The following is a 24,298-nucleotide window of genomic DNA, read 5'->3' as shown; positions in this document are numbered from 1 at the left end:
AGCATGAGCGAAATTTGGAGACACCCTTTGATTAGAAAGTACGAGAAGCGCTACCAAGGGGCAGTGAACTATCATATCGGCCCTGCTCCGCCGATTATGCCTGAAGACTGTGGCCCGCCAATCAACAGCAAGGAAGACGTCGACATCGACCTTCTGAGGAATCTCCAGACACTATGGCATGATGCTACTCCAGAAGCAATACTGAAGAGAATCTTAGACCCTACGTAAGTCGAGTCGTCTGCGCGATGTCATCACACGTGGCGCCTACATGGAGAATATCGAGTAGTGAACCTGCAGCTGATTGATCGAATGACTAGTCCAAGCCACCAACGCCTGTTTTACAATGCTTTGGTGAAATTCAGAAATGAACAGTTAGAGAATTATCAGGGACAGACCCTCGAGCATTCGGCCAGCGACTATCACCATATATCAGTGCCGCCGCGTACACCGAGTCGCCGGACTCGACGTGCGAAGGGCAGCTCAGCGAAGTGGTCTCAGTTCCCACCCGTGAGAGAGACAGGAATAAGAACAAAGTATAATGAAGAGCCGAAGTCTTGTGCTACGGTGCGGAGCTACGACCCGTTCAGGTCGCCACAAGGCAAATACCCCCCGAGAGAAGCGAAGTGTGCGAAGATTACAGTCTACCGCAATGGACTTATTGTCGATGTTGATAAGACCGTGAAAGAGCCTTCAGAAACAGCTCCCCAACCGAGGCCAACTGCAAAAAACGACACGGATAACGAGGTGCCCGAATGCCCGCCAAGCTCACCTTTCGTGGTCATGCGTGACAAGCGCATGAAGGTCAATTCTGTCAAATCATTCCATTCAAAAACATCGTTATCGGGTTCTCGTCGGGCTTTATATGTCGCATCAACCCCTCGTTCTGCCAGCTACAAACGCAATGTATCCTTCCACCACAAAAGAAACCGCTCGCAAGGCTCAGTATCCGCCAGAGCGAGGCCACCCCGGCCGAAAGTCCGCAACATAAGGCTTGATGCAAGTGAAAGCACTGTAGTGTCTGAATTTGACGATGATCCATTTTCTGACGCACAAGAGAGCCCATCGTTGCCCGCTCAGCCTACAGTTGTGCGGGGAGCTGGTGTTACAATCAGGAATTGTCCTCAGATGAAGAAGGTGCGAAACAGTGATATCATTTGGAAGGATGATGCGCGAAAAGTGTCCTATGAACTTAGTCAAATATGCGAGGAGGCCTTCAACGGCAGCTCACTGTCCACGAACTGCACCGCCAGCACATGCATTGGCTCCGAGACGCCTGCGACATCCGTGTCGATCGCCAGTCCTGAGGTATCTCATCAACAGCTTGCCTCCAAAGGACACTCAGCCATACGCACAGCACCTCCAGCCGCATCGTCGCCTCGGTCATACACAGCTGCAGAGCTTACTGAAACCCGTCGTAAGCTGATCCAACATTCGTCTAGAGACGACTCAGGAAACATCCCCGGCTACTTGAAGCCGATCATAGCACACCTAGATCGCCTGATCGAGCAGGACGAAACGAAAAAACAAGAGAGGCGGGATCATCCCCAATCTTATGCCAGTGCGAAGAGTGAGCAATTCGTCCGGCCTTCAAGCGAAACCCCGCAGCCACCAGAAGCACAGAAAAACCCGGATAATGCGCCGGAGCGTCAAAGCAATGCTGGCTACAAAGCAGGAGACCAGGGGACAGCCTTGCAGTCTACTCCTCGGAAGCATCCTGGCCGCTCCAACCGTGATGGAAAGAGAACTGTACGCATGGTGCCTCATAGTTCCCTGCAGTCGATGGAACCGACCAGGGACTTGAACATTCGAAAGAAACGCAGTTCTATCCCCGAAGACATTCCAGAGACACTAGACTTGTGTACACCGGAAGTTGAGAACGACCAGGCTGCAGCATCTACACGCAAGTTCGCTTCCCTTAATCCCGGCCAAAGTCGGGGCCCTTGCGAACTGGACCCTATTGAAGAAACGCCAGGATCACCCCGACGTAGCGGCACTCGTTCTTCAGACAACAAGAAATGGTCGTGGTTCCAGAATAAACATCAGCTGGCAGGGGAGCACACTACAAGAGACTGTTCGGACATCCCACAAATCCAACCAAGTTCAGCGACTGTGATCAGACACCACCAAGATGACTCGAGAGGGGCGAAAGCCAGGACCCAGCGAGAAAGCCAGTCGAGTGGAAAGGCATCTCGGACAAAGCCCAAGGGCGGGTTCTTCAGGAGACTAATACATAGACGAGCAAGCAAGGATGCTCAGAACCATGATACAGGTTAGTTCTCCGCGCCTATATAGCAAGGGAAGCAACTGATCACAAAGTACAGGATTCGACGTGACAGACACGAACGTCTTGCTTCACCACAATCCCGAGACTGCCAACACAACAGACACTGAATATGACGGCAAACCTCTTCCACCTCCCCCACGCGGTGGGGGGAAGAGCCAGAACTGGTTTGCTCGCGTATTCCAACTCAAGCCTGCTACTCGAGTAATAGCACTCAACACATCAACTACCAAAGCTCGGAAATACATCCATAAGACCATGCGTGAGTGGAAGAAATGGGGTATGGAGGATGTTTATCTTGATAAGGATAAACGGGTTATCTACGGAAGCGTGGGTGAAGTCAATCGTACGTCTCCCAGATCAAACATCTTCGAATATATCATGGAAGAGGCCCAACTAACCCAGCTAATTCGCAGTGCTGAATCTTCGACCGGTCCAATTTTCCGCTGAATTCTGCACTTACCTAGAACAAGGTAGGCAGGAGAACCTCAGCCTTGTCCGCTTCAAGCAAGAGCGCGGAGCAGCATCGTCCTTCCACAAGGTGGTCGACACTCTCTACCTCCTCATGAAGGGCCAGCACATGCTCATGGAAGATCCGGCACGAGCAAAAGAGATGGTTCGAATTCTGGACGACTACCCGAACCCTTGAATATCAGAACAGTCTTACTTAATACCCTCTTCGTTCCCATCTTCGTCTCAATCCCTTAACTGTCTGGACCCACCCAACCACTCGGCCCCTCCAAATCTCACTGCATATACCCTCAATCAACCATTTTCAGGACTTCATGTTCATAATCTCTCTCTCCTTCCCTCACCCTCCCTACAAGTCGGCCTCGTCCAGTTCCAATTCATATGCCATCTATCCAAACCACTCGCTTGGTGATGATTCCTCCTTGACTATCGCTTTTGTCATTCCTTCCTGAGACACTCTTTCGTGGATTTTTTTTTTCTTTTTTCATAACCATTCATCCACTTGTCTTTTCTTTCTACCTAGTACCTATAGTATGTATTCTACTCCAGCGTTTATCCATTTTCTCGAATTTCAGTCGTCTTCGAATCGACCGAATCAAACTACGCTCGCTAGTCAACTATCCAAGTGCTTATTTCCAATTTAAAATTGTTCTTGAAAAACAAGAAAACCTTTTTCTTATTTCTCTCTATATTCCAGCTAGCTACTCGTACTATGTACACATACCTGTTTTTACCACTATCAGCTCTAATTCTAATCTTTTTCTGAGTAAATCTTCAATGCTAGTCAAGCTTGCATCCCGCTTCGGATCTATGTACGTGCCTGAGTAAGATTACCAGTAAACAGTTGCTATGAGGGTCAGCTGGATGTGGATCGCTCTCTATATAGGATGCTGCTATTATAGGCGAGGCAGATGATGCTGTGCTTCTTGAATCAAGTCCAATGTAGAAGAATACCATATGGCCTATCTATATGGTTATCATTGAGTTTGGGTAGTCAACTAAGACAGCGTGTAAAGGATGCTAGTCTCAGCCATTACCGGCAGATAAATTACATTACAGTAGTCATGGATACTACTAGTAATTGATTGCCTGAACGGGCAAGCAAAGCAGCAAATCAGACTTACGAAGGCCTATGTGGTAGGAAGGATACCTAATAAACAGGGTACGTAGGTATTTGATACTGGACTATATGAGGTAGGGAACGCGGGAAAAATCAGCGAACAATATGCACAAAGCAGGTTAGGCACCAAAATCGATTCGCATTGTAAACAGAACGCATGGTGATTGCAAGTTGTAAAAGTTGATCAGACAGCCTCCCAAGTATAATACGGAAAACAAAAACAAAACGTCAAAAATTGGAACCAGAATGACCTCCGTTTTCGCAAATGATGGCAAAGTACCTTCCCAAAACAAGCTGTTTTAGGGCAGACAACGAACTCGGAAACAAGAACATGAACGCAGGACAGATAGCCTCCCGAAAGTAGTGAAACACAACGTGGAAAAGACAAAGCCACCGCCAATAGCATTGCAAAAGAAAAAAAGCCTCATCACACATCTTGTTTGAGAGAAATGGAAATGCAGCAGATTCGCACCAATAATTCGATTCGTAATGGCTGACGCGAAGGCAGCCGTTGCCGACAGATGGAGCTTCCGAGTAAAGCTCGTCACCCAGGTGATCCCAGTAAAAACCGCTTGTTTCCAAGATGCGGTCACTGATCGAAGGACGCGGAACAAACAGAGTGTAGACCTCACTTTGCTTGATGACTTTGAGAGCGTTGAACTGGACCTGGTAGAGAAAACGAACGGCAAGACCAACAAGAAGAAAAACGTAATTAGTAGGTTGCCCTAAGTATTTTATAGCCAGTGACAGTGTCTTCGGAAAGGGAAATGTTGTAGATGATGAAAAGAACAGAGTGCGATATGATGACTGACAAGGCACTGTAGCTGCCGCATGAGCGCCGCAACATCGACAAACAGATGCGCAGATAATCGTATAGAGTAGTCAACCAAGACAGACATCCTCGTACTTGAATCATGCAGCTCGTAACTCTCTTGCGTCTCGTTTCCATGACCTCGTAGCCGAATAATTTCCATTTTTGCCTCCTCTCCCATTTTTGATTTGGTTTTTTTTTATATCCTTAATTCCGTGGACCTCCATACACTCAAGGCATTGCGCTGCGCTTCAACAGTCGGCGATGGCTTAAGAATATGTAATCCCGTCCGGGCATTGCACATGAATTCGTTTCCTTCACTTCATCTTACTCTTTCGTACCCCAATGAACGTGTGGCAATGGCCGCAACACGAGAAGCATGGGATGATATTACCATGACTATCACATGGAAGTGTGACCAGCACACAAGCTTTGCGCGTCAGCCATTGACGAATTTGAAGGTGTCGCCTTCCGCTGCATCTCCATGATCTTTCGAACTCATAACCGTCAAACCACCCTAATCCCCATCATAGCCAACCCGTTGGCTGCATACCTGCATATGTCGCAAAACTATTGGCCTAGGCCCCGACGGTTCAATGCATTGAGCATGTCACTATCGGTGCTAGAACGACCTTGGCCCGGGTTCTGACCTTCTCCAGGGTTCAACATATCTCGCACGTTCAGTCCACCGCGAGATGAAACACCCGGGGTGGAAGTAGGGGGAGGAGTCATCGCCCCTTGGTTGGGGTGAACAGGGGGATACGGGGAGCTGTGAGGAGACGAGGAATGGCGACCATCATAGGGGTAACTAGATTGCGGAGAGGTACGTCGCTCATGCTGAGGAGGCGGCGGGTAGTATGGACTCGTCGCACTATACGTCTGATAGCCAGAGGCAGATGAAGCGGGTGTTACCGGGGCGAGATTTGTGGGATCGGGATATTCAAAACCGGAGCTTGATCCTCGACGACCGACAGGCCTCTGATCAAAGAAGATTAGTAAAGAGAGAACCAGTTGGATCGCAATAAGAAGCTCGTGCTACTCACATGATCCTGAGCTCCATTGGGTAGAGGAGGAGCGTTTGCGTATTGAGGAGGGTACGCGGATGGAAGTGTACTCTCCGGCTGCTGCTGTGGTGGGAGAGGCTGGCCATGGGCACCATAGAGCATCACTCCTCCAGGAGGCGGTCCGCGGCCTTGGTTTTGGGCATTCCGTAGGTGCGGGTAGGCGGCATGGGCAGGTACAAAGGCTTGCGCCTGGGATGAGACTGGCGTGAACATGCACTCCTGGTTGAAGCGGATGCAGTTGCTGCAGCGTCCATCCTGAGAGCTTTCAAATCCCGAGCAACGAATCTATTGGTTCCGGAAAGAAAAGCGTCAGTTGCGACCGAGTATAAGACGAGCGTCCCATAAAGGGAGCCATTTGACAGAATCGACGCGAGAACGTACCTTCCGTCTCCGGCAATAACGACACGCGATGGCAGTCCGCTGACGGGGAGCAGCAGCTTGGTAGACTACTTGAGGCGGAGGGGGTGCGCTGTACATGTCTGGGGGGCGGTAGGAGCCGGGAGGGGGTGCCATGCGGTAGGGGTCCTGCGACTGTGGAGGGGGGATAGCTGCCATGTTCGGCGGAGGCGGATACTGCCCAGGTGCAGGCGGGTATTGGTGCTCTGGTGGTGGATAGGAAGTCGGGGGATATGAAGTTGGAGGGTACGAAGCCGGAGGATACTAATGGAGTGAAGATAGCATCAAGGTTAGCCAATGCACCGTTTGACAATCGAATAAGAGCCGCATCGCAAGCCAGCGGAGTTCGAAGGCACATGAGAGATAAATTGAGGAATAAATGGTATGAAGCACGTATAAAAAGGAAAGAAAAAAAAAAAAATCGGAATAGAAGCAAAAGAGCAAGCAACATACAGGATACTGAGAGGATGGCGGATAGTGAGGAGCTTGGCCGTCAGCAGGCTGCTCAGGTTGACTAGTATTCCATTGCGGTGGAGGCGGATACTGTCCCGGCCGATTAGGATCGTTGAAATCGTTGGGATTGCGGTACGGGCCCTGCCGGTTCGGGTCGTTGTGGTCGTTGGGGTTGCCGGACATTGGTAGAGCGAGCGTGCCAGAGAAGCTGATTTATAAAAAGAAAAAGAAAAAAGGAAAGAGAAAGAAAAAGGACGGGAACGGGCGACGGAGGAAAGCCAGAGAACAGATGCAGGATGATGTGAGGTGAAAGTCACGGTCCCGCGGGTCGTTCAGGCGAAAAGAAAAGGTAGGCAGGGATGGTGGAAAAGGTTCCTTGGAGAGCGCGGGCCGCACGGGGAAAGCGTATGTATGATGCTGTCTGGCTGTCTGACTGTATGTATGCTCGTATGTAATGGCTCAAGGAATGGACGGCCGTATGTATGTAAGCAGTATGTAAGTACGTAAAGTATGTACGGAAGGCGAAGGTGTCGGTGTAAGGCGACCAGGATGTGTCGATGCGGAGTCAAAGCCGGTCAATGAGTCGACCAATTCAAGTACAATTCCAGCTCCCGTCGGATGATTTTCGAAGCTAGCATAGCCTCGTGATCACGCTTGAGCCAGAGATGGAGGAGGAGCACGAAGCAGATGAGGGGGAAGAGTGAAACGCAGGAAAGGGAGTGAGAGTTGAGTTGAGGAGGCGAAATAAAAAGAGGGAAAGAAAACCAAAAAGAGGATCTAATCCGCAGATGGAAGAAGCCGAGGAATGAGATGAGCGCGGATAGGTGAGGGAGGGAAGAAAAAAGACCAGGGGGCAAGTGGGAGGCGGTGGAGGGAAGGAAGTCGATTAAGAGGTCGAGGTGGTCAAATTTAGCAAGGGTCAGGGAAGGATGGTAAGGAGGGGGTGGGAAGGTAAGGGAAAATATAGAAGGAAAAAAAGGGACAAAGAGGAAAAGCGAAGGCGTGAAAAAATAAGGGCCAGAAAAATAAAATAAAATAAAAATGAGAAATAAAAAAGAAAATTGGGGAAAGAGAAAATTCCTTTTTCTTTTTTTTTTCTTTTTTCTTTTCTTTTTTGGATTTTCTTTTTTTTTTTTTTTTTTATTGTTAAAAAAAAAAAAAAAAAAAAAAAGAAAATAGAAAGGGAAGAAAGCGAGAGCCTCGGGGATTTCAGTTATGACGTGAGCGTTGAGCACGGAGGGGCTCCCAATGATGATGGCCCGTAATATCAGCCAAAATGGATAGACTGGGCTGGTAAATTATAGTATGTAGTAGTGGGAAACTCGTGAATCAATATAGAAGACACTTGAACGCAGCCAGAGTATTTGGAAGCGCAATGGAAGCTCTAGTAGCAAGAACGGGAGACCAAGACCCGAAGAAACCAGGAGAGAGAGTATGTGGTAGATACCCCAGTCCAAACGAAGGGGAGCAGAGAGCTTTTGAAAGGTTTTCTGTTTGAACAGAGCAGGTGTCACTAGTCTGTTATAAGAATGGTGGTGGTTGTCAGCAAAGCCAGAAGAAATAGCGTCTTCAATGCCTAACAGTAGCGCAATGCAAATGTCAGTAATGATTAGACACCAAAGAAACCGAAGCTGCGAGGAGAACAGGGTCGGGCCTGTTGACCCTTGGCCGTAGAGAACATCCTGGGATTTTGAAGGTGCAAACCGACCATCTGTGGGAGGGCGTGTACACACCCGTCTGCCCTTTCACCCCTTTCGTACCCTTCCTCTCTCTCAATTAGTGCCTGATGCAAAGTCAGAAGAAGGAAAGAAAGGAAATTAATGAACCCACGTAGATCTTGATGCCCAGGGTTACTCGCTAACATGGTTTCTGCAGGAAAGAAAAAGCAATGCGATGACAGGGAAGCCATACCTTCAGTATCGGGAACAGATGCTTATGGCACAGATTGAACTTTCCCCAGATAGGCCAGAAATACGAGGATACTGTTTGAGACTTTACTATCTATGCGAGCCAGAAGGCCAAGGGAGTTGAAAAGAAACCCGAGTACTAAGGAGTTCAGATACTAAGATACTATAGACAATTGGTAATGTGAAGAGATTGGTCGATGTATACACATGACCGGATCGAGAACCTATGCTCCTATACTATCTAATAAACTCTAGGTGGGAAGAATCTAGCGAAACGACGAAGACGGAAAAGGCAAGGTTCTCGAGTCCTAAGAGAGTTATTCTTTATAACCCGTTGTTTAATTATCTCTCTTTTCTTTCACTTTGCAATTTCACGAATGACCCTTGGCAATGACTCAGTCAAGGCGCTTTTCTTCTGAACTAATTTCCGCTTGTGCTGCTCGAAAACAAATAGATAGATTGACTAACTGGGACGGCTCTATCTCGATCACCCAAAAGGATTTCCCAGTGCGACGGGAAGAGACCACAATGGCCTCCTTCTGGGTCGCCGAGTCCGCCGGTCCGTCCGGGAGGCGAAAAGGAAAACGGTTGGATCAAGCGCGTCAAAAACGACACGAGACGCAGGGTACGAGTCCCACGGCTGGCGGAAGCGGAAAGGCGGGAAGATTCGCGATGGGGCCTTCCAAAGAATGCAACAGGTTGTTATTTGGGTCGACTGGGTCCCTGGATACGATGCGGGTATGAGGAGCGAGGAATCATGGCGCGCCTACTACGTTCATACCCGTTCTAGCTACGCGCGACTCTGGTACGTATTAATCAAGACAAGAAAGCGGAGGCGATCTAGTATCATGGTGTCCTCGACCTGTCTCCATGATGGGTATATCATTGGCTCTGCTGGAGAAAATCACCACGCGGGCAATTAATTTGTAGTGGGTGCTAGAATCACCATGGAACCCAGGCTCCGTCATCGGGCAAATGAGTAGTACCAGACGGTTTGGGAAGGGCAATGGGTCGATCCACCATTTCGAGCGACAGAGGAAAAGGATTATTCATTCATATAGAACAATCAAGACAAGATGTGTGGTCCATATCTAGAAGAAATGATAGTGGTGTGATTTTACTATGTTGCGGTGATGGTGTATCTATTGCTGACTCGATGAGAGAACGTGGTGGTGTAAAAAAGGCAGGGAAGGAAAAAAAAATTATAATAAAAAAAAATATAAAACAGAAACGAAAGAACGAAGAAAAAAAATGTGGAAGGATGGAGTAGCGGTCATGGAAAGGAATAGCGTAGAAGAACGGTCCGCAGACCAGGTGGACCCTGTCCAACGCGCCAGCGACCCATAGACATGGACGGGGACTCACCTAAGACGCAGCTAAAGTATTCACGGTTCCATGGGGATCAGCTGAATCGCTGTAAGGCCCTCGGGTTGGGCGTTTGGCAGGCCCCGGCGACCGCACCAACAGCCACTCTTGTTGCGTCTAGAGCCTGAAGAGGGGCGTAAGTTTGCCAGAAGGCGCAAGTGACGACTGATGACGGAGGAAGGGTACGCCGGGACGGGTAAAGGCGCCGTGACGGAACTCCACCGACCGCTTCAAGTCCTTCCGTCTCCAGTTTGGGGGCTTAGTCGGTTTTCTACTTATTACGGTGTCCTGATTTTCTTGTCATTGGCTTTTTCCTTTTCTTTTCCTTTTTTTTTTTTTTTTTTGCCTTTCCTCCTCGCCTCTCTCTGTTTTCCCTTTCTTCTTTATTTTCCTTTCTTCTTGTCTCCCTTTGGGAGTATTTTATTATTATTATTATTATTAATCTTTTGTTCTAGTTTATTTGTCCTGTTCCTCTCCCTATATTTCAACATTATACTCGGGTGAGCATTGGAACACCGCTGCGGACTGTAATTCACATGACCACTTCGCCATGGCTGAATGGGCGTTGAAACTATCCCAGTTACAGCATTTGTGCCGGGTCTTTGTGCTTTTGGTCTGGTACCAAGATAGGAACTGACTGCAGTAGCTACTTACTAGATAAGATACACTAGCTAAGTACTCCATACATACAGCTGGCAGTACTCCGCTTGTTTCAAACATACGTAAAATACCAGTGTATACCCAGTACTAGCACCAAGCAGTCCAGAGTTCGGCCACAACACATATGCGAAGCAGCGCACTAAGTACTCGAAAATGTCGGAGGTGCTAGGCATCGTTTCTATTAGCCAATGCATCTTCAAGGCGCCAGTTAAAACTGGCTCAGAAACAAGGCCATACGCCACGTCGAATATTTGCCAGCAAGGACAGAATCATTCCAACTAAGGTTTCAGTAAGAGATAGTGCTTACTAGAATCTCCACGGGCAAAAGTCATTGGTAGCACTGGACCAAGTACTATAGAGAACCAGGTATCATGATAACCGCTGCTTGAATAACTCTGCTACATGCATACTGGCTCACTGCGTCGAGCTATTTTACTTTTCAAGCACCATTCCACCCTCAAGAAAAGTTGATCAAGGCTGAGTTCGGGGAAGGGGACATCCTGGCTCCACCCGGGTAAAGCCCGAAGCCCCGAACTTTTAAAGAAAGAGGGGCTGACGGCCCGTGGATGGCAAAAGCTCTGTCGGAACCCTACTAAATACTGCACATCACTAGTTCTTCAATATGGTTGCAGAATATGAATAATCATCGGCAGTACTACTGCCGACCTTGCTGCTGCATACATACTCGACAACAAAGCGGCCCACAAACAACTTCGTCTTGGTCACACTGCACACTACATTGCTTTGCTTTACTTACAGGAGGGGACGGCAACGCACATTGCACAGGCAACAATCAGAAGACTAGTAGAAAAAAATATTTTTTATTTTTTTTTTCTTTCTTTTGTTTAGGGAAGGAATGGAAAGGAAGTGTGGGAATCCAGCCTTAATGTCCCACTTTCTTTCCTCATGCTGTGTTCCTTTGTCCCGAGTACTTTTCTCCTCTCAACGGAGTTGGTCGCTCTGTTTGGAACCGCACTCAACAGCTCTCAACACATTTACTTCCTTTTCTCCGTCTTTCAATTCTTCGATGGGGATACTCATTAGGAAGGTGGTTGGCTCTACCTCTTGGTATTTTCTTCTCAATTCCCAGAGCTGCGGTACCAAGGGGGGGCGGGCAATGTTGAACCATGGTTGCTTGTCACTTAGTGTACCACACATCGGGGGCTCGGAGCAACGTATCGTGGCTTTCTTACCAAGCAGACAGTGTCTCGAACCAGCCCACTAATTTCATCCTCAACGCATCCTCAAAAATGATCATTGGGATTGTCGGGGCTTTGTTTGCCGGTACCTGGGCACTCCTTACATACATACCATGATCCGATGACCGGCCGGGGATAGTGGGTAAAACTTCAGAGAGAAAAAAAGGACGTCTTCGCAGACAAAGGAGGAGGGGTGGGGAAAAGGGAGCACGCCAAACTTGGTCATCAGCTGCAACCAGCCTAGAAGGTAAGTAGGTACTTTGCAGCTAACTAAAGTTGTTGTCATTGCTTAATGATACATGCCTGCCCGCCTTTGCTGCATCGCGCATGCGAGGAACAGCCACTAACTACCCTTACTTCACAGCTTGGCTGCATCCTCGTCAGGCCGTCGTTTGTCTGTCGAAAGGGTAAATGAAACATTGCTGATAGGACGCTACCGTATGGTCGTTGTATCATGATACAAGGTACATACGAGGGTAGTATAGTATACTACTTACATACAACAAGGTACGCCCCGGGCCTGCGCCGGACAGAAAGGCAGAATATGTATGCTTCGCAGTAGTGCCCGCGTGCATGCAGCGGCTGCCTTGTTGTGGTCAAGGCTTTACTTATCCAACACACATCCCTGCGGCCAATCTGGCATCATTTGATTGGGGCAGCAGGACTGGGAACTCCCTCCAACTTGGCTCCCAAACAAGCAAACATCTGCACCATCTTAATTCTTCACGATCTTGTCTCTAATATGACTCGTCATCCGCGGAAGCCTGCATCTTCCAGAGCCAAGTGTTATGACAGACTGGCAGAAGAAAGAAAGATAATGAAAACAAAACTAAAATAAAAGCGAAACCTTGGGTGAAGAATCATCGAGTAAAATGAATGGACCGAACCCTCACTCACCATACGCACGAGTTACTTGCCGATATACCACCCTGGTCCAACACTCGGCCCTTGTGGTCAATGAGGGGTTGGCCTACCTACCTTTTAACCATGGCCCCCAATATCCAGGATCCCTTGCATCCTTCCCACCATACCTGGGGCATGTTTCGAACGGTACGGTCCAACCCGTCCGCAAGGGCTATCAGCAATAGATCCTGCTCAGATATGCAGCTTGAGACTTGACTTGGATAGAATTGAGCGGGATCAAGGCATCAGGCATATCGCGTGGATCATCCACACCCACCGCTACCCACCGTTTGTTACCCAGATTCCCCTCGTTTCTCTCCCTCGCCTTGGGGTTGATTGCATGCGTGCATGCATGCATGATCAAACGAAAACTGAAAAGGGATGGGATGGTACCTGAGGTTGCAAGGAACCAACATACACATACATGGTTCCAGGGCCCATACTTCAAAGTTACCACAGGCATGTTAGATACGTAGTAGAAAGAGAAAGAGGGGGAGGTGGGTGGGCGCCCGGACCGGGACATGCGAGATACTCCCGCGCGCGGCGGATGTACCGTCCCATTGCCCCGAAAGGGGGGGAACCACCAACTCTAGTAGTCTTTCATCATTGCCCTGAAGAGAAAGAAATTGCGATTTTCAGCCAATAGCGAATTTCGCCCAGACCATTTCGAATTACGATTGGGTCACGGAGTGTGGAAAATCTTGATGATTGGTATGAGGAGTTTTCAAGTGTGACCATCATCATCTATCATCGTTGATGTTGTTGCAACGCTACGGAGTACTACTACCAATCACTTCCATGTTCATAAGTGGTAGCACTACTACCCTTAGTAGTCAGACAAAAGAATCACGATTCCCCCCGCCTCCTTGGAAATATCTCCAGATACAATCTACGCGGAAAGGGATACCGTGGCACGCCTCCTTGAAACCGATTCAGTGCCATGGATTCCATCTATCTTTACCTTGAAGGAACCTGACACACAAAGAAACAGTTTTGTTGGGTATACGGTCCGAGGCGCGGGTTATCCATGTTTCATCTAGACTTTACTTACTTCACAGTACTAGGCTTATAATACGATACGCAGACAAAGAGAGAGAAAAGAGAAAGCAGACAATCCAAAACCATCAATCTCAAATGAAGAGAAAATAAAATGAAACGGATTAGGATAAATATCAAAAAGAGAAGGGGGTTTGGCTTGAGCTAGACTAGACTGAAAGGAAGAAAGAAAGAGAAGAAGAAGAAAAGAAGCCACGCTATCTAGATTTGGTGGAAAAAGAGGCAAACTTCCCTTCCTTTTTCCACATTCTGCTAACAAACTCTTCCCCACTTACCACCAACCACCGTGAATATTACATGGTTACCGAATGTAGTTACTTAGGTAGTAAGTCATACTACTATCATACTACTACTACTACTACTACTACTACTACTACATAGACTACTACTCACTTACTCGATTTGCTCAGATTTGTACGTAAGCTATGGGGTAACGGTGTTTGGGGGCCGAAAAAAATAGTACAGATAATTTTTCTCCCGTCTGGACGAATGATAAAAAGACACACAGCCTAGATCGCATACCATTTGTTCTGAAAGAGAAATAAAAAAAAAAAAAAAAGTGGGAAAACGATCAAAGTGGAGAGAAAGAATGGAAGGAAAGGAAGGAAGGAAGAGGGCGAAGGAGTGAGTAAGATTACTCGACTAAGAATGTCCCCGCAAAAAGCAGCTCGTTTTCACGGTGGGTACGAGTGATGCAAGTCAGTCCAAAGGTTAAGCGACAGCCGCGGCGCTATCCCATTGGCGTAGGAGGAGCCCATGAGTTACCGACACCTCGATTCTGGTTGGGTCCAGCAGGGAAAGGAGCGCTCCGAACCGTAGTCGCACGGCAGCTGATTGGCACACGGCGCGGGGACCATGGGCACCAAATCCCGGTGAATTTAGGTTCCCTTTTCTTCTCCTGCCGGTTCATGGTCAGCGGTACGCACCACCAGTGGTTGGGTCGCTCGGAGGATGTTCGGTTCCGGCGATAATACCTTGAGTTACCGTGCGGTGAGCGGCATGTGTACCGGGGCTCAAATTGCGCTGCGATACGGAGTAGCTTTTCTCGCGTCTTATTGGGTCGGCGGGGCCGCCAGCTATGTCCTTTCCATGGATCAGACCTCCTACTGGAGCTCATACGAAGGGGCATCGAAGGTCCCGGCCACATGGGATGATGGAGCAAAAATAATTAAAAGTGGCGATGGGAAAGTGTCCTCGCGCTTGAGAGATAGACAGAGTGGATTCAACCCTCTGCTTCTCTTGTCTCAAAATGCGTGCCCACCTAACCACGCTCTCCCCTCCGTCCTGTGGAAAGGAGTGGAGGTCACTATACACGGGCGGAATGGGAGGGGATCCATTAGGCGGTGAGCCTGGTTACCGGGATTACCGTCACGTTTGAACGAATTCTAGTGGCAAGCAGGGCGCTTCCACTTATGCATGATTACAGACACTGTATTCGAGGGCTGGTAACAGTGGTGCGGCTCCAGCGGTCACAGTGGGTATGAACACCCCGAGCACGACACCGTGTCGAGCTGAAAACAGATGAAAGGCCTGACTACCTTAAGTAAGTCCACAAGCTGATACCAAACCCACTACGAGGTTGCACCGACATGATAGGCTCGATCCGCGCTTGCCCACCTGCCGCTTCAGGCATCTTAATCGGGGGATATTGTGGCGGTGTCGAGCACGACGATGAGATAGTAATCTTGAACCAGGTTGCAAAATGCTTGTGTGCGTCCTTGTGCAATGACAAATTAGGCTGACATTCACCCCCTATCAAAGGAGTAGTAGTAGTAGTACTGTGTATGCCTCTGGATCAAGTCGCATGTATGATGCGTAAGACCATCCTTTGGCGTTGGCCCTGTGACAAAGGAAGGCGTTTAGATATTTAGTATGAGCGAGCGGCGCCCCCCTAGCTTCAGTTAGTTGATAAAGGGAAGGGCCGTGAGACACACTTTTAGTGGGGAGTTCTAAGTTTCCCAGTGCTACAGCCTTGGGACGGCGCCAGACGGGCATGACCATGGCCCGATCGGTAGCGATTGAAAATAACTTGCATTAGCGTCACCCGGTTCAATTTCTGTCGAGCGGGAAACGGTCATAGGTATTGGGGGACGTGGTACGGGATAGTCCTAGCCACAACGTTTTTTCCCTTCTCGGAGAGATAGCACCCGTGTCCTGGAGCCTGGGATCGTGTGTGTTTGTGTTTGTGCGGGGTCCGGTGACATATCCAGGATTTAATGAAGTAATGGGAATGGGGCCAGCCAACATCCTTGTTTTATGTCGCAATGGCCAAAGTGGTGTTCTTTTTTTTTTTTCTTGAGGGGAAAGAGGTTCCAAACCGGTGAATCTGACAGACAGGCAGACACAGATGCACCCACTGGGCACATGGGAACGGCAAGGGAGCTAGTCTCTAGCCCATCATGGGTAGGTGCTTAGTGGAAGTTAGAAGACGTGGCTGGCAACGACGATTCGCTGTGGAGGCAGAGTCATCACCGCTCTCATCCGCAACAAGTCCAAGCATCTGCAACCTAATCACACTGAGATAGCACGGCCAAGTGCGAACCCCTTTGTGTTCCCACCCTCCATAATCCGGCGAGTCCATCATTAACTGATTATCTCTTGCGTAGGAGATCGGGGATTGGGTGCATGAGTCGTCAACGTAGACGAAGGAAGCAGCAGCATGACATCAGTCGTCGGTATCGTGTGACAGCAGTAAATTCCGTTTTTGAGGAGCGCTGAAATAACATTTTCTTTAACAAGGTTTTGTCGTAGGCATTTCATTTCTTTTATCCCTTTTATTTAATTTGTTCTATGGTTTTTTTTACCCCTCTCTTTCGCGGCCGTCATCACTCCCATAGTGAATCTTTAATCTATTCTAGTCTGGTAACTTGTCCACTTAGCTTGTATTTTGTGGCTGGAAACTAATTTGGTTAGCTACGGCCTGAGAAGATACCCTCCTTTAACTACGACGATACGAGAATCGCTTTATCCAGCAATTGAGCATGAGCCGATATGGATTCAAAGATTTAGAGAAAAGATAATCGCAAACGAATTTTGGCTCTCGAGCACACAATAATTCCCAATCCGACCATGACGGGGCGTCAGCAGAACAAGATTGTCGGAATTGCACGGTCGCAAACGGAGCCGAGGATTGGTGCTGTGACCCGGATGCAGAGGCGCTTGTGTCAGGGCGTTGGGCAACCGGCCCCCCTATCATCGTCGCCCTGCTAGTCATTCTCCTGGTCATGTCCACGACGGGCCGCCCCGACTCCCGCCGATCTTATGCAGGAAGTGTAGTGTGTGTGAGAGAGACAAAGTGTGTGAGTGTATGTCTTGGAGTGTGTGAGAATGCGAGGACCATGTTATCCAAGTCATCCTCTTTCCTCATTCGGAGTCCACTACATATGACGGTTACTACTAGGGATGAAAAAGGCAATTAATGTCAGCAAGCTGTCTCAGGATAGTCAACCATCTCTGTCAATGCGCTTTGGCGGGCCAAATGAATGGCACTCGAGCCTTCCTTCCACTTCCAGCTTGCAACACCCTCCAGCCTCAATGGCCCCTTCGCACCTTCCAATCCTTACGCTTCCCTTCTCTCTGTTTTCCCCTTCCCCCTCCTTCACCTTCTAGATCCACCTTCTGTCGCTCCTCATCTCTGTCACTGAGTACTAACGACTTGCGTTTCTTGATGCGTGTGGTTTCGCTTTCTTGACCTACAGCGAGAAAGCTCATCCATTGCTTCTTGAACAGTATAGATAAGAGTCCTCGTCTCGCACACACCCCAATGACTGGAAGAAACCCAGGTAAGGTGCTCCCACATTAGCACACCGCACAAGGTCCATGCAGCTCGCTCATATCATGCAAGTAGATTAAGGATGCTACAACAAACCAGAAGAATTGCGTTTTCCCGCTTGCTGTTCCACATGTTGAACTGTCAGAGCCCAGCCCAGCCCAGCCCAGCCAGCCTCACTTTTTCGCCCATACAACACACATAATATTGCTTCCTCCTAAGGGCCCAAACAAATGGAGATGGCTTTTGGCTTGGGGGCCTGAGGGTGGTGGTATCTTTTGCTTTGGTACCATACAAGCGGGAACGGAAACAAAAACAGAAACCGAAACCAAACCGGCGGCCGGAAACGCGGTAATACTATAACCGGTAATAATGCGGCGTTACGACGGTCGCAACTGGGGGCGCGCTATAATTTCATTTCCTCTTTAGCTCATTACCTTCCCTAACTGGTGCATTGCCCTTTCCTCTCCTTCGTCCATTAGTCTCCCTTGCCACGTTTTTCTCGACCCTCAGCGGCCCCGTGCATTGGCGTCCGCGTCTTTCCGTTGCCGCCTGAACCCACCATCACCTGCGTGGTGGGCTCTATTTTTTTTTTTTTTTTTTGTTTTTCCCCCTGGTTGTCGTTGTCTCCGGTATCTCCAGGATCCAGCTCCACCGTGACCAACGCCGATTCTTCTTGGCCGCCAGCAACGTCCATGGTTCTATGGTGGCTGGTGATCTTTGGGCGCAGGGGTTCGAGGAAGTACTTCCGCGGCCCAACTTGGGGCATCCAGTCATCATGCGTCATCATCGTGATGATGCTTGGTTGTTTGTCCACCATGGGAGGCAACATTGAGACTGCCAGAGAATGGTACCAAGAACCTCTTGAGATACTACTGCAGGAGGTATTAGGAACCAAGGTACTACTCCTACGTGTAGGTAAGTAAGGTACCTTACTACTCTCCAAGTCTCCGAGAGCAAAGCACGAAGCTTCGGGGCAATTGGCCAGGCCGGAGAGCCGCGTTTGTCGGTGGGAAGGCGGTCTGGAATCCTTCCACTTGGGATCTAATCATCGTTTGGACCTGAACAGTATTAGTTTACCGCCGGCAACGGGAAGAGCAAGACGGGAAGCTCGCCATGCTAACTGGGATCATCGATCAGCCCGCATACGGTTACGGTCACGTGACGACAGGGGGGCCTATGAGCAGGCGCCCTGGGTCAGCCCATCACAACATCCTCGCCCGTTTTGGGGCTGGCGTGGCTGTCGGAAACAGTCGGTAATGCATCCATGGCGGGATGACAGAGCGATTGGCCTGGGGTGGTGGTTCAGTGGCTTGGCCCTAAGGAAGAAGGAGGCACAGAACCAGGTTCACCTCCCGACCTGTCTGTGCTCGCTCGGGTAGAAAGTGTGTCTGTGGGCAAAGTGCGAGCGATCTTCCCTCACATTATGACGTGGCGAAACGAGCAGACAAACAACTCCAGATGGCCCTGCTAGGCTGCCCTGCCACCCTCCGATCCAAGGGGAGAGATCTGGGCTTTCAGCGCCACGAACTTGCACCAGAATCTCTCTTCTGTCCAACCCCCATCTCAGTTCTGGATTAATTCGGTTCGGGTCGGTTCGAGTCGCGCATCTGACCCCCTGCACATGGGAACATCGTGTGATAAAGAGCCTGGGAATCCAGGTGTGACAGCCTGTACGAGGGCTCTGGGTGGTACACTTAACACTCCCCGTCCAGGCGTCCCGTCGCGTGACGTTGGGATGGGAGGTTAGGCTCGGGAAGAAGAGTCTGGTGACCGATGCCTGATCTGGTAGGGATGGCTTGTAACCACTTGACTCGCTAATGCGCATTTCTCTACCCTCTTGGGCCCTAAGCCGTCAAGGTGGCAAAACCGAAGCAGATGCACACAGGCCACACAACCCTCGAGATCCCCGCTCGCAGAACTAAACGATCAGATTCCCCTACATACCCCTTCGGTCTTTAGTGCTCACAGTCACGGGCGATGCGGGCAATTTCCTCTTCTTTCTAGCCTAAGTTAACTCCAGCGTCCCAACACGTTGCTAGCTGGACATAGAACGCGATGGAGATTAAGTTACTTGGAGCAATAATCAGCTGGTGATGGAATTGCTCAATTCCGCACCATAGTCCTGCTTGCCGGATCTGCTGGCAAGATACATGGGTAGAGCACCCCGGGGGAAGTGGGCTCTCGTAACCAGCGACCAAGGATCTACCGCAAAGCACCCGACGACACATCACATTGCTGATTTTTGCTCCAAGTAACTTAATCTCCGGGCGCGGTCATCAGCCGCAGTCAACCAACCTTGATCACAGTAGGAGTGTACACTCTGCCTTGGGGCCAGCTGTATGCAAGGGTGGAACAATGGCAGCCGGTACTCCTTGTTTCCACCATCTTCTTCCATCATCTCTTCTCCTAGAGAGGAGAGGGGATGGGTGGGATTGCATCGAAGCAGACCCAAGTTCACGTCGGATGAATAGGAGCCAGCGACACCAGCAGCGCGCTATCTAGATTAGGATGTAAATCTTCGAAAAAGCAAACATGCGTCTAGGCCGTCAAGCTCACTGCACGATTGTAGGGAGCCCAAAGTACGAAGTATATCTCCTCTTTGTTAATGACATGGTCCTGATCCCTGCCAACCACTTTACAACCTCAAATGTTTTCTACGGTGTGCTCCTCTACCAGTAAAGGGAAGTAAGAGGAAGGGTACAATAATGGTACACAACCAGCCAACTACACTGTGTCCAGGAAACGACTTCCGTGCCAGGAATAAGAGAAAGGTTGCCAGTCTGCGATTAGTTCTCTTCAGCTCGATTGGGCCCGTATTATTGAGTTGCGCCATCAACTCTTTGTTTGGCTCCAATTACCGAAACAGGTATGACGTTTACTATTTCCGCGTGTCCTCGAAATCGGGGGTATTTTTCATTTACTTTTCTGCGTCTGTATCATTGTTTCTATCTTGTCTACCCCTCCTCCTCTCATGCTAGTTAGGCAGGTAGAGAACGAGGGGGTGGGACTTTGTACACACCTATGTGCCCGGGGAGAAGAAGGAGGAGGAGGGGATGGTAGTTTCTAGTCTCCATTGGAGAGATGAAGAGGGGAGAGGGGGGAAACAGAGGCTCCACAGGCAATAGAAGCAAATACACTTAAGCATATCGAGAGATATCGCGGATCCAGTGCTAAGCGTAGCCGAACAAAGATATCGTCCATACAAAAAGAGTTTTGAGCACGGATATCGCGCATAATCTAGATGGGCCCCACGGCGCACACAATGAAGGCTCAGATTCCGCGTCTCTTTTCCACCCTGGCGCGCTTCCTCCACTGCGGATTTTGTCACCGCTTCTCAAGGGAGTCTCGCTCTTACGGTAGCGAAAATGGGGGATGAGAAAGGGGGACGAATCAAGAAGAAGATGATTGAGCTCCATTGAGGGGAAAAAGAGCGATGATCGCCTATCGAGACCAGAAAGGGAAGTTGGGCAAAGCGATGGGCACTGGGTAAACGATGGGATGCGCGCCTATTGAGCGGAATGCCCCGCCAGTAGTGTGGACAATGGGTCGAATCATGGCCGATCGTCGACAAGCACAAAGTTTCATGGCTTGCAGACAACACAACTTTGTAGAGTCCGGGAGAAGGAATTCGCAGGGCGCTATGGAATTGCAAGTGCTGATTCGGAGACCTCCCTGTCGGGGTGGGTTGTCTCTCCAGCTATTCTTGTGCGGCACACCCACCACCCCCTTTTCCACTATTTCCCTTCTGTGTCCCGCAAGCTTACAGCTGTCTGGTTCGAAGAGGATATGCTTCCGACGTAGCATTGGCTAGACCGGGGAATGTCAACCTGGGGAGAGGGGCTGTACAAATCCTCCCCCACTCAGGTCTTACAAGACGATGGAGCGAAACAAGGAATTGTGCGTTAGCCATTTGGGCACTGATGCAGAGTACGGATGTTTGCTTCAACGGGACGAGGGGAGGCAGTGGCCTGTGAGAGTCAAGTCATAGACGAATTCGCACTCGTGCAGAAGTGGATAACCTGCTGCTGCTGATAGATGGCCAACGTCGTGGAGCTAACGGCACGTCCGACGGCCCGGCTGCGGCGCGCGGACAGCAGGCCATAACATGCACGTCAGTAGTATCATCCTGAAGGCCTGAATCTCAAAAGTCCCGCGCATTCCTTGGGGGTCATTGGCACGATGGCCATCATCATTGGGGGATGAGAACTGGCGGTAAGGGAATCCCGGGACTAGGTGTTGGAGTATGCCAGGTCCTTAGCGCAGTAAGGAACGAAGGTCGTACCGATTTTACAGGAAAACCGGCCAAAGGGAAGCAAATGTGGTAGCATCCTGAACCTCATGGATCCGGTCGAGAGCCAGAGAGACTGCAGACCAAAGGTACACCACGCAACCATCCGTAACGGGAAGGTTAATACCATCCACAGGGCAATTTGAAGGAGAGACAATATGAGTGGAGATGGAGACACGACGTTACTCACATACAAAGGCCGAAATCTACACACGAGACCAGCGAGTATGGGAGGTCCTGGAGTTTCTCATCCGGGAATATGATCCCCAACCATGAGTCACCCATCCCATCCCTTCCGAGGCTGAACTGTTTTCTTCCTGCACTGGATCAGACGTGACGATGCTATTGGAGTACGTGACCTGTCGGATGATATTTCTTGAGGTCAGTTACGAGATTTCCACAACACGACAAAGGCTTTTGTCGCGGCACTTGGACCATCCTCCGAGTACAACTGGTTGAGGGGTGGGTAACATTGCGCCCGAAGACACACCGCTGGGAGGCTAGGTAGGGAAAGGGAAAGAGGAGGGGCAAGGGGCACAGTGGAAAGGGCCTTGTAATGATTGATACGGCAACTAAAATCCAATAGACGCAGGCGCGGGCAGGCGGGGAGGGGGGCGCAAAAAGGCTAAACAGCGAGGGAACAATAGGTGGTATGGCTTACGAAGGGTTCCATGATCCCAGTCAGAGCTGTCATCCTCTCTTGTGCATACTGGAACCAAACTCTCCCCTCCTCATCTGCGAGAGACGCGTCGATGGTGAAACAACGAAGATGGAGCAGCTGGATATTATCATTATCGACTTGGTAGCCCTAGGCAGACAAGAAGCTCTCCCAGTATCGTAATTGGACGAAGCGGAGACCCGCCGGGACGGCGGCAGGTTCTGAACCATGGAAACAAATGAGACGGTGCAGAAAACTCTTCGAGACCAAAGCACTTTGGTGGGACGGCGCAGGCAATTACCGTGTCAGAACCAAGAACTGAACAGCATCTTGGGACGTCGAGACTAGAGGAATGAATCTAGTGATCCACCGACGGTCTTGGGCGGACACAGCCAGCAAGTGCAATAATCAATCCACCCAGCGTGGCCCCAGGGTGCAGAGCCGGAGCGCAGACACGGTTCGGGTAGGCCCAGTCGGAGGGTCCCGTTCGCGGCTGCGCTTACACCTCCAACCCAGAACACACGGCAGACCTGCCATCACAGGTAGCCAGGAGGTCGTCAAATGCATCCCCATTCTGGCGTGTTCCCCTTTTTATGGGATCGGAGGCCATCAATCCTAGATGCGGCGATTCTCGTCGAGATGGCTCTGGCCTTTTCCCTGCAGTCTTTGAAGCCGAGCGATGTCATTTTCCCTCATGCGGGAGTGTGTGACAGCTCGGAAGTGGCCGTCGGAACTGGTAAACATCCTCCCATGGGATGAGCTCACCATCTGGCGCCAATTTGCCATCTCTCATCTTTGCCGCTCTTGCTCAGTTTTCTCAAGTGATGATGGTATATATATACCTGGGATAATGTTGACGTCCATGGTCTCGATCAGATGAGACGTAGTGGCAAATAACACTGACGAACCAGGAACCTCCTTAAATGTCACCAGGGACCGCCCCAGGTACAAGCCTCCATTGAGCGCGGTGGAAATACAGATTCAAGAAGATCACATTGCGATCACTGTCATGGCCATCCAACATCCGCCAGACAGGGCGTAACTTGGAGACGTGAGGGAGGGCCACATGGGCCATCTCTTGGGTGAGGTTTGCTCATTGTGTTTGCAGAAATCCTCCACAACTGATCTTTTATCATTCAGCCTTGTACTGGACTTCTGAAAGCGTAAAGGTTTCGTCCTCAAAACTGCTTTTAAGTCGTTCAAGATTAAGCCGATTCGCCTCGAAGCTTAAGATTTTCAGCCTCATGCCTCTAGTTATTGGGGTTCAATCCCAGCAAATTTCTGTTAGCCGCTATTGCTTCTTACAAGACCACCTGATCAGAGGAAGCCACGTTTGCAGCTGAATAACCCACCGACGTCCCTCGAAGAATAGCGCCGATTTCCAAGTTCAGCATATCGGGAAATGATAAACAGCAAAGAAAGAAAGCTCAAAGTGATGTAACAAATGGTCTTGGATGTTGCGATCAGAGTGAAGGATCTTCTTGGTTGCTGGACGACACGAGCGAGGCGCATGGGTCGAGAGTGACTGCGACCGTGGCGTATGCGTTCTCTCGTATCTGCTAATTCGTCGAGAAAGCAATTTTTCGGGTTGGAATAAAACGTAGTAAGTAGGTGCATTCCCCTTTACCTGCACAGAACCTGACGAGGGGCTTAGCTGACGCCAGTCTCAGCATAGTGCAGAATATGCTCATAGCCTAGTGGCGGCGAACTGTATCTACTCGCATTTCACGGTTAGCTTGACTAGCCTCGAGTAGCATCACTGAAGATAAAGTCGAAGTGATATCGTTAGAAATACACATTCTATCATACCTTATCTGGTGTGAAATTCATGCTGAATCTTATGTCTCTGCGTATGTCAAGTGTCTAGAGCAAGACATATCGATAACGGCTTTTC

General features: G+C 49.6%; 12 protein-coding genes across 12 annotated transcripts; 7 read left to right on the top strand and 5 right to left on the bottom strand.

The window, feature by feature from the left end:
• An12g08530 (uncharacterized protein) lies at nucleotides 1-2,930 on the top strand (the record flags this gene model as incomplete). Its single annotated transcript, XM_059743597.1, has 5 exons — nucleotides 1-224; nucleotides 318-371; nucleotides 453-2,269; nucleotides 2,322-2,627; nucleotides 2,755-2,930. Coding segments are annotated over 5 exons (2,577 nt in total), but the record flags the coding sequence as incomplete, so codon positions are not given.
• A 306-nt stretch (nucleotides 2,931-3,236) lies between these two features.
• An12g08520 (hypothetical protein) lies at nucleotides 3,237-4,846 on the bottom strand (the record flags this gene model as incomplete). The annotated part of the gene is made up of 5 exons (XM_059743596.1): nucleotides 3,237-3,271; nucleotides 3,477-3,572; nucleotides 3,877-3,902; nucleotides 4,153-4,597; nucleotides 4,780-4,846. 5 exons carry the CDS (start codon nucleotides 4,844-4,846, stop codon nucleotides 3,237-3,239), a joined length of 669 nt encoding a protein of 222 aa, XP_059601932.1.
• A 407-nt stretch (nucleotides 4,847-5,253) lies between these two features.
• Nucleotides 5,254-6,779, bottom strand: An12g08510 (uncharacterized protein; the record flags this gene model as incomplete). Its single annotated transcript, XM_001395865.3, has 4 exons — nucleotides 5,254-5,661; nucleotides 5,727-6,032; nucleotides 6,129-6,407; nucleotides 6,597-6,779. The coding sequence occupies 4 exons, from the start codon at nucleotides 6,777-6,779 to the stop codon at nucleotides 5,254-5,256; spliced, it is 1,176 nt and encodes a 391-aa protein (XP_001395902.1).
• Nucleotides 6,780-9,031: 2,252 nt separating this feature from the next.
• On the top strand, nucleotides 9,032-9,618 carry An12g08500 (uncharacterized protein; the record flags this gene model as incomplete). Its single annotated transcript, XM_059743595.1, has 3 exons — nucleotides 9,032-9,241; nucleotides 9,294-9,308; nucleotides 9,565-9,618. The coding sequence occupies 3 exons, from the start codon at nucleotides 9,032-9,034 to the stop codon at nucleotides 9,616-9,618; spliced, it is 279 nt and encodes a 92-aa protein (XP_059601931.1).
• A 782-nt stretch (nucleotides 9,619-10,400) lies between these two features.
• Nucleotides 10,401-12,302, bottom strand: An12g08490 (hypothetical protein; the record flags this gene model as incomplete). Its single annotated transcript, XM_059743594.1, has 11 exons — nucleotides 10,401-10,439; nucleotides 10,523-10,615; nucleotides 10,669-10,693; nucleotides 10,836-10,880; nucleotides 10,939-10,955; nucleotides 11,210-11,255; nucleotides 11,286-11,329; nucleotides 11,528-11,749; nucleotides 11,840-11,967; nucleotides 11,999-12,074; nucleotides 12,225-12,302. 11 exons carry the CDS (start codon nucleotides 12,300-12,302, stop codon nucleotides 10,401-10,403), a joined length of 813 nt encoding a protein of 270 aa, XP_059601930.1.
• Nucleotides 12,303-12,599: 297 nt separating this feature from the next.
• An12g08480 (hypothetical protein) lies at nucleotides 12,600-14,199 on the top strand (the record flags this gene model as incomplete). The annotated part of the gene is made up of 6 exons (XM_059743593.1): nucleotides 12,600-12,777; nucleotides 12,856-13,019; nucleotides 13,464-13,637; nucleotides 13,840-14,011; nucleotides 14,068-14,100; nucleotides 14,195-14,199. The coding sequence occupies 6 exons, from the start codon at nucleotides 12,600-12,602 to the stop codon at nucleotides 14,197-14,199; spliced, it is 726 nt and encodes a 241-aa protein (XP_059601929.1).
• A 76-nt stretch (nucleotides 14,200-14,275) lies between these two features.
• Nucleotides 14,276-15,064, top strand: An12g08470 (hypothetical protein; the record flags this gene model as incomplete). The annotated part of the gene is made up of 4 exons (XM_059743592.1): nucleotides 14,276-14,310; nucleotides 14,482-14,558; nucleotides 14,603-14,820; nucleotides 14,894-15,064. The coding sequence occupies 4 exons, from the start codon at nucleotides 14,276-14,278 to the stop codon at nucleotides 15,062-15,064; spliced, it is 501 nt and encodes a 166-aa protein (XP_059601928.1).
• Nucleotides 15,065-15,220: 156 nt separating this feature from the next.
• An12g08460 (uncharacterized protein) lies at nucleotides 15,221-15,681 on the bottom strand (the record flags this gene model as incomplete). Its single annotated transcript, XM_059743591.1, has 2 exons — nucleotides 15,221-15,438; nucleotides 15,621-15,681. The coding sequence occupies 2 exons, from the start codon at nucleotides 15,679-15,681 to the stop codon at nucleotides 15,221-15,223; spliced, it is 279 nt and encodes a 92-aa protein (XP_059601927.1).
• Nucleotides 15,682-15,942: 261 nt separating this feature from the next.
• On the top strand, nucleotides 15,943-17,086 carry An12g08450 (hypothetical protein; the record flags this gene model as incomplete). The annotated part of the gene is made up of 5 exons (XM_059743589.1): nucleotides 15,943-16,089; nucleotides 16,115-16,220; nucleotides 16,317-16,361; nucleotides 16,774-16,961; nucleotides 17,021-17,086. The coding sequence occupies 5 exons, from the start codon at nucleotides 15,943-15,945 to the stop codon at nucleotides 17,084-17,086; spliced, it is 552 nt and encodes a 183-aa protein (XP_059601926.1).
• Nucleotides 17,087-17,107: 21 nt separating this feature from the next.
• An12g08440 (uncharacterized protein) lies at nucleotides 17,108-18,242 on the bottom strand (the record flags this gene model as incomplete). The annotated part of the gene is made up of 5 exons (XM_059743588.1): nucleotides 17,108-17,209; nucleotides 17,236-17,453; nucleotides 17,555-17,596; nucleotides 17,893-18,007; nucleotides 18,111-18,242. The coding sequence occupies 5 exons, from the start codon at nucleotides 18,240-18,242 to the stop codon at nucleotides 17,108-17,110; spliced, it is 609 nt and encodes a 202-aa protein (XP_059601925.1).
• Nucleotides 18,243-18,273: 31 nt separating this feature from the next.
• Nucleotides 18,274-19,417, top strand: An12g08430 (uncharacterized protein; the record flags this gene model as incomplete). The annotated part of the gene is made up of 5 exons (XM_059743587.1): nucleotides 18,274-18,339; nucleotides 18,418-18,711; nucleotides 18,765-18,833; nucleotides 18,930-19,200; nucleotides 19,308-19,417. The coding sequence occupies 5 exons, from the start codon at nucleotides 18,274-18,276 to the stop codon at nucleotides 19,415-19,417; spliced, it is 810 nt and encodes a 269-aa protein (XP_059601924.1).
• A 573-nt stretch (nucleotides 19,418-19,990) lies between these two features.
• On the top strand, nucleotides 19,991-23,446 carry An12g08420 (hypothetical protein; the record flags this gene model as incomplete). Its single annotated transcript, XM_059743586.1, has 14 exons — nucleotides 19,991-20,117; nucleotides 20,224-20,324; nucleotides 20,445-20,514; nucleotides 20,973-21,138; nucleotides 21,225-21,385; nucleotides 21,467-21,521; nucleotides 21,591-21,708; nucleotides 21,752-21,865; nucleotides 22,133-22,208; nucleotides 22,349-22,501; nucleotides 22,563-22,708; nucleotides 22,797-22,867; nucleotides 23,010-23,140; nucleotides 23,292-23,446. The coding sequence occupies 14 exons, from the start codon at nucleotides 19,991-19,993 to the stop codon at nucleotides 23,444-23,446; spliced, it is 1,644 nt and encodes a 547-aa protein (XP_059601923.1).
• Nucleotides 23,447-24,298: the final 852 nt, after the last annotated feature.

Source organism: Aspergillus niger (genome assembly GCF_000002855.4).
Source record: "Aspergillus niger supercontig An12".
In the NCBI taxonomy this organism is placed as follows: Eukaryota; Fungi; Ascomycota; class Eurotiomycetes; order Eurotiales; family Aspergillaceae; genus Aspergillus; species Aspergillus niger.
This window is presented reverse-complemented; position numbering and strand designations above follow the sequence as displayed.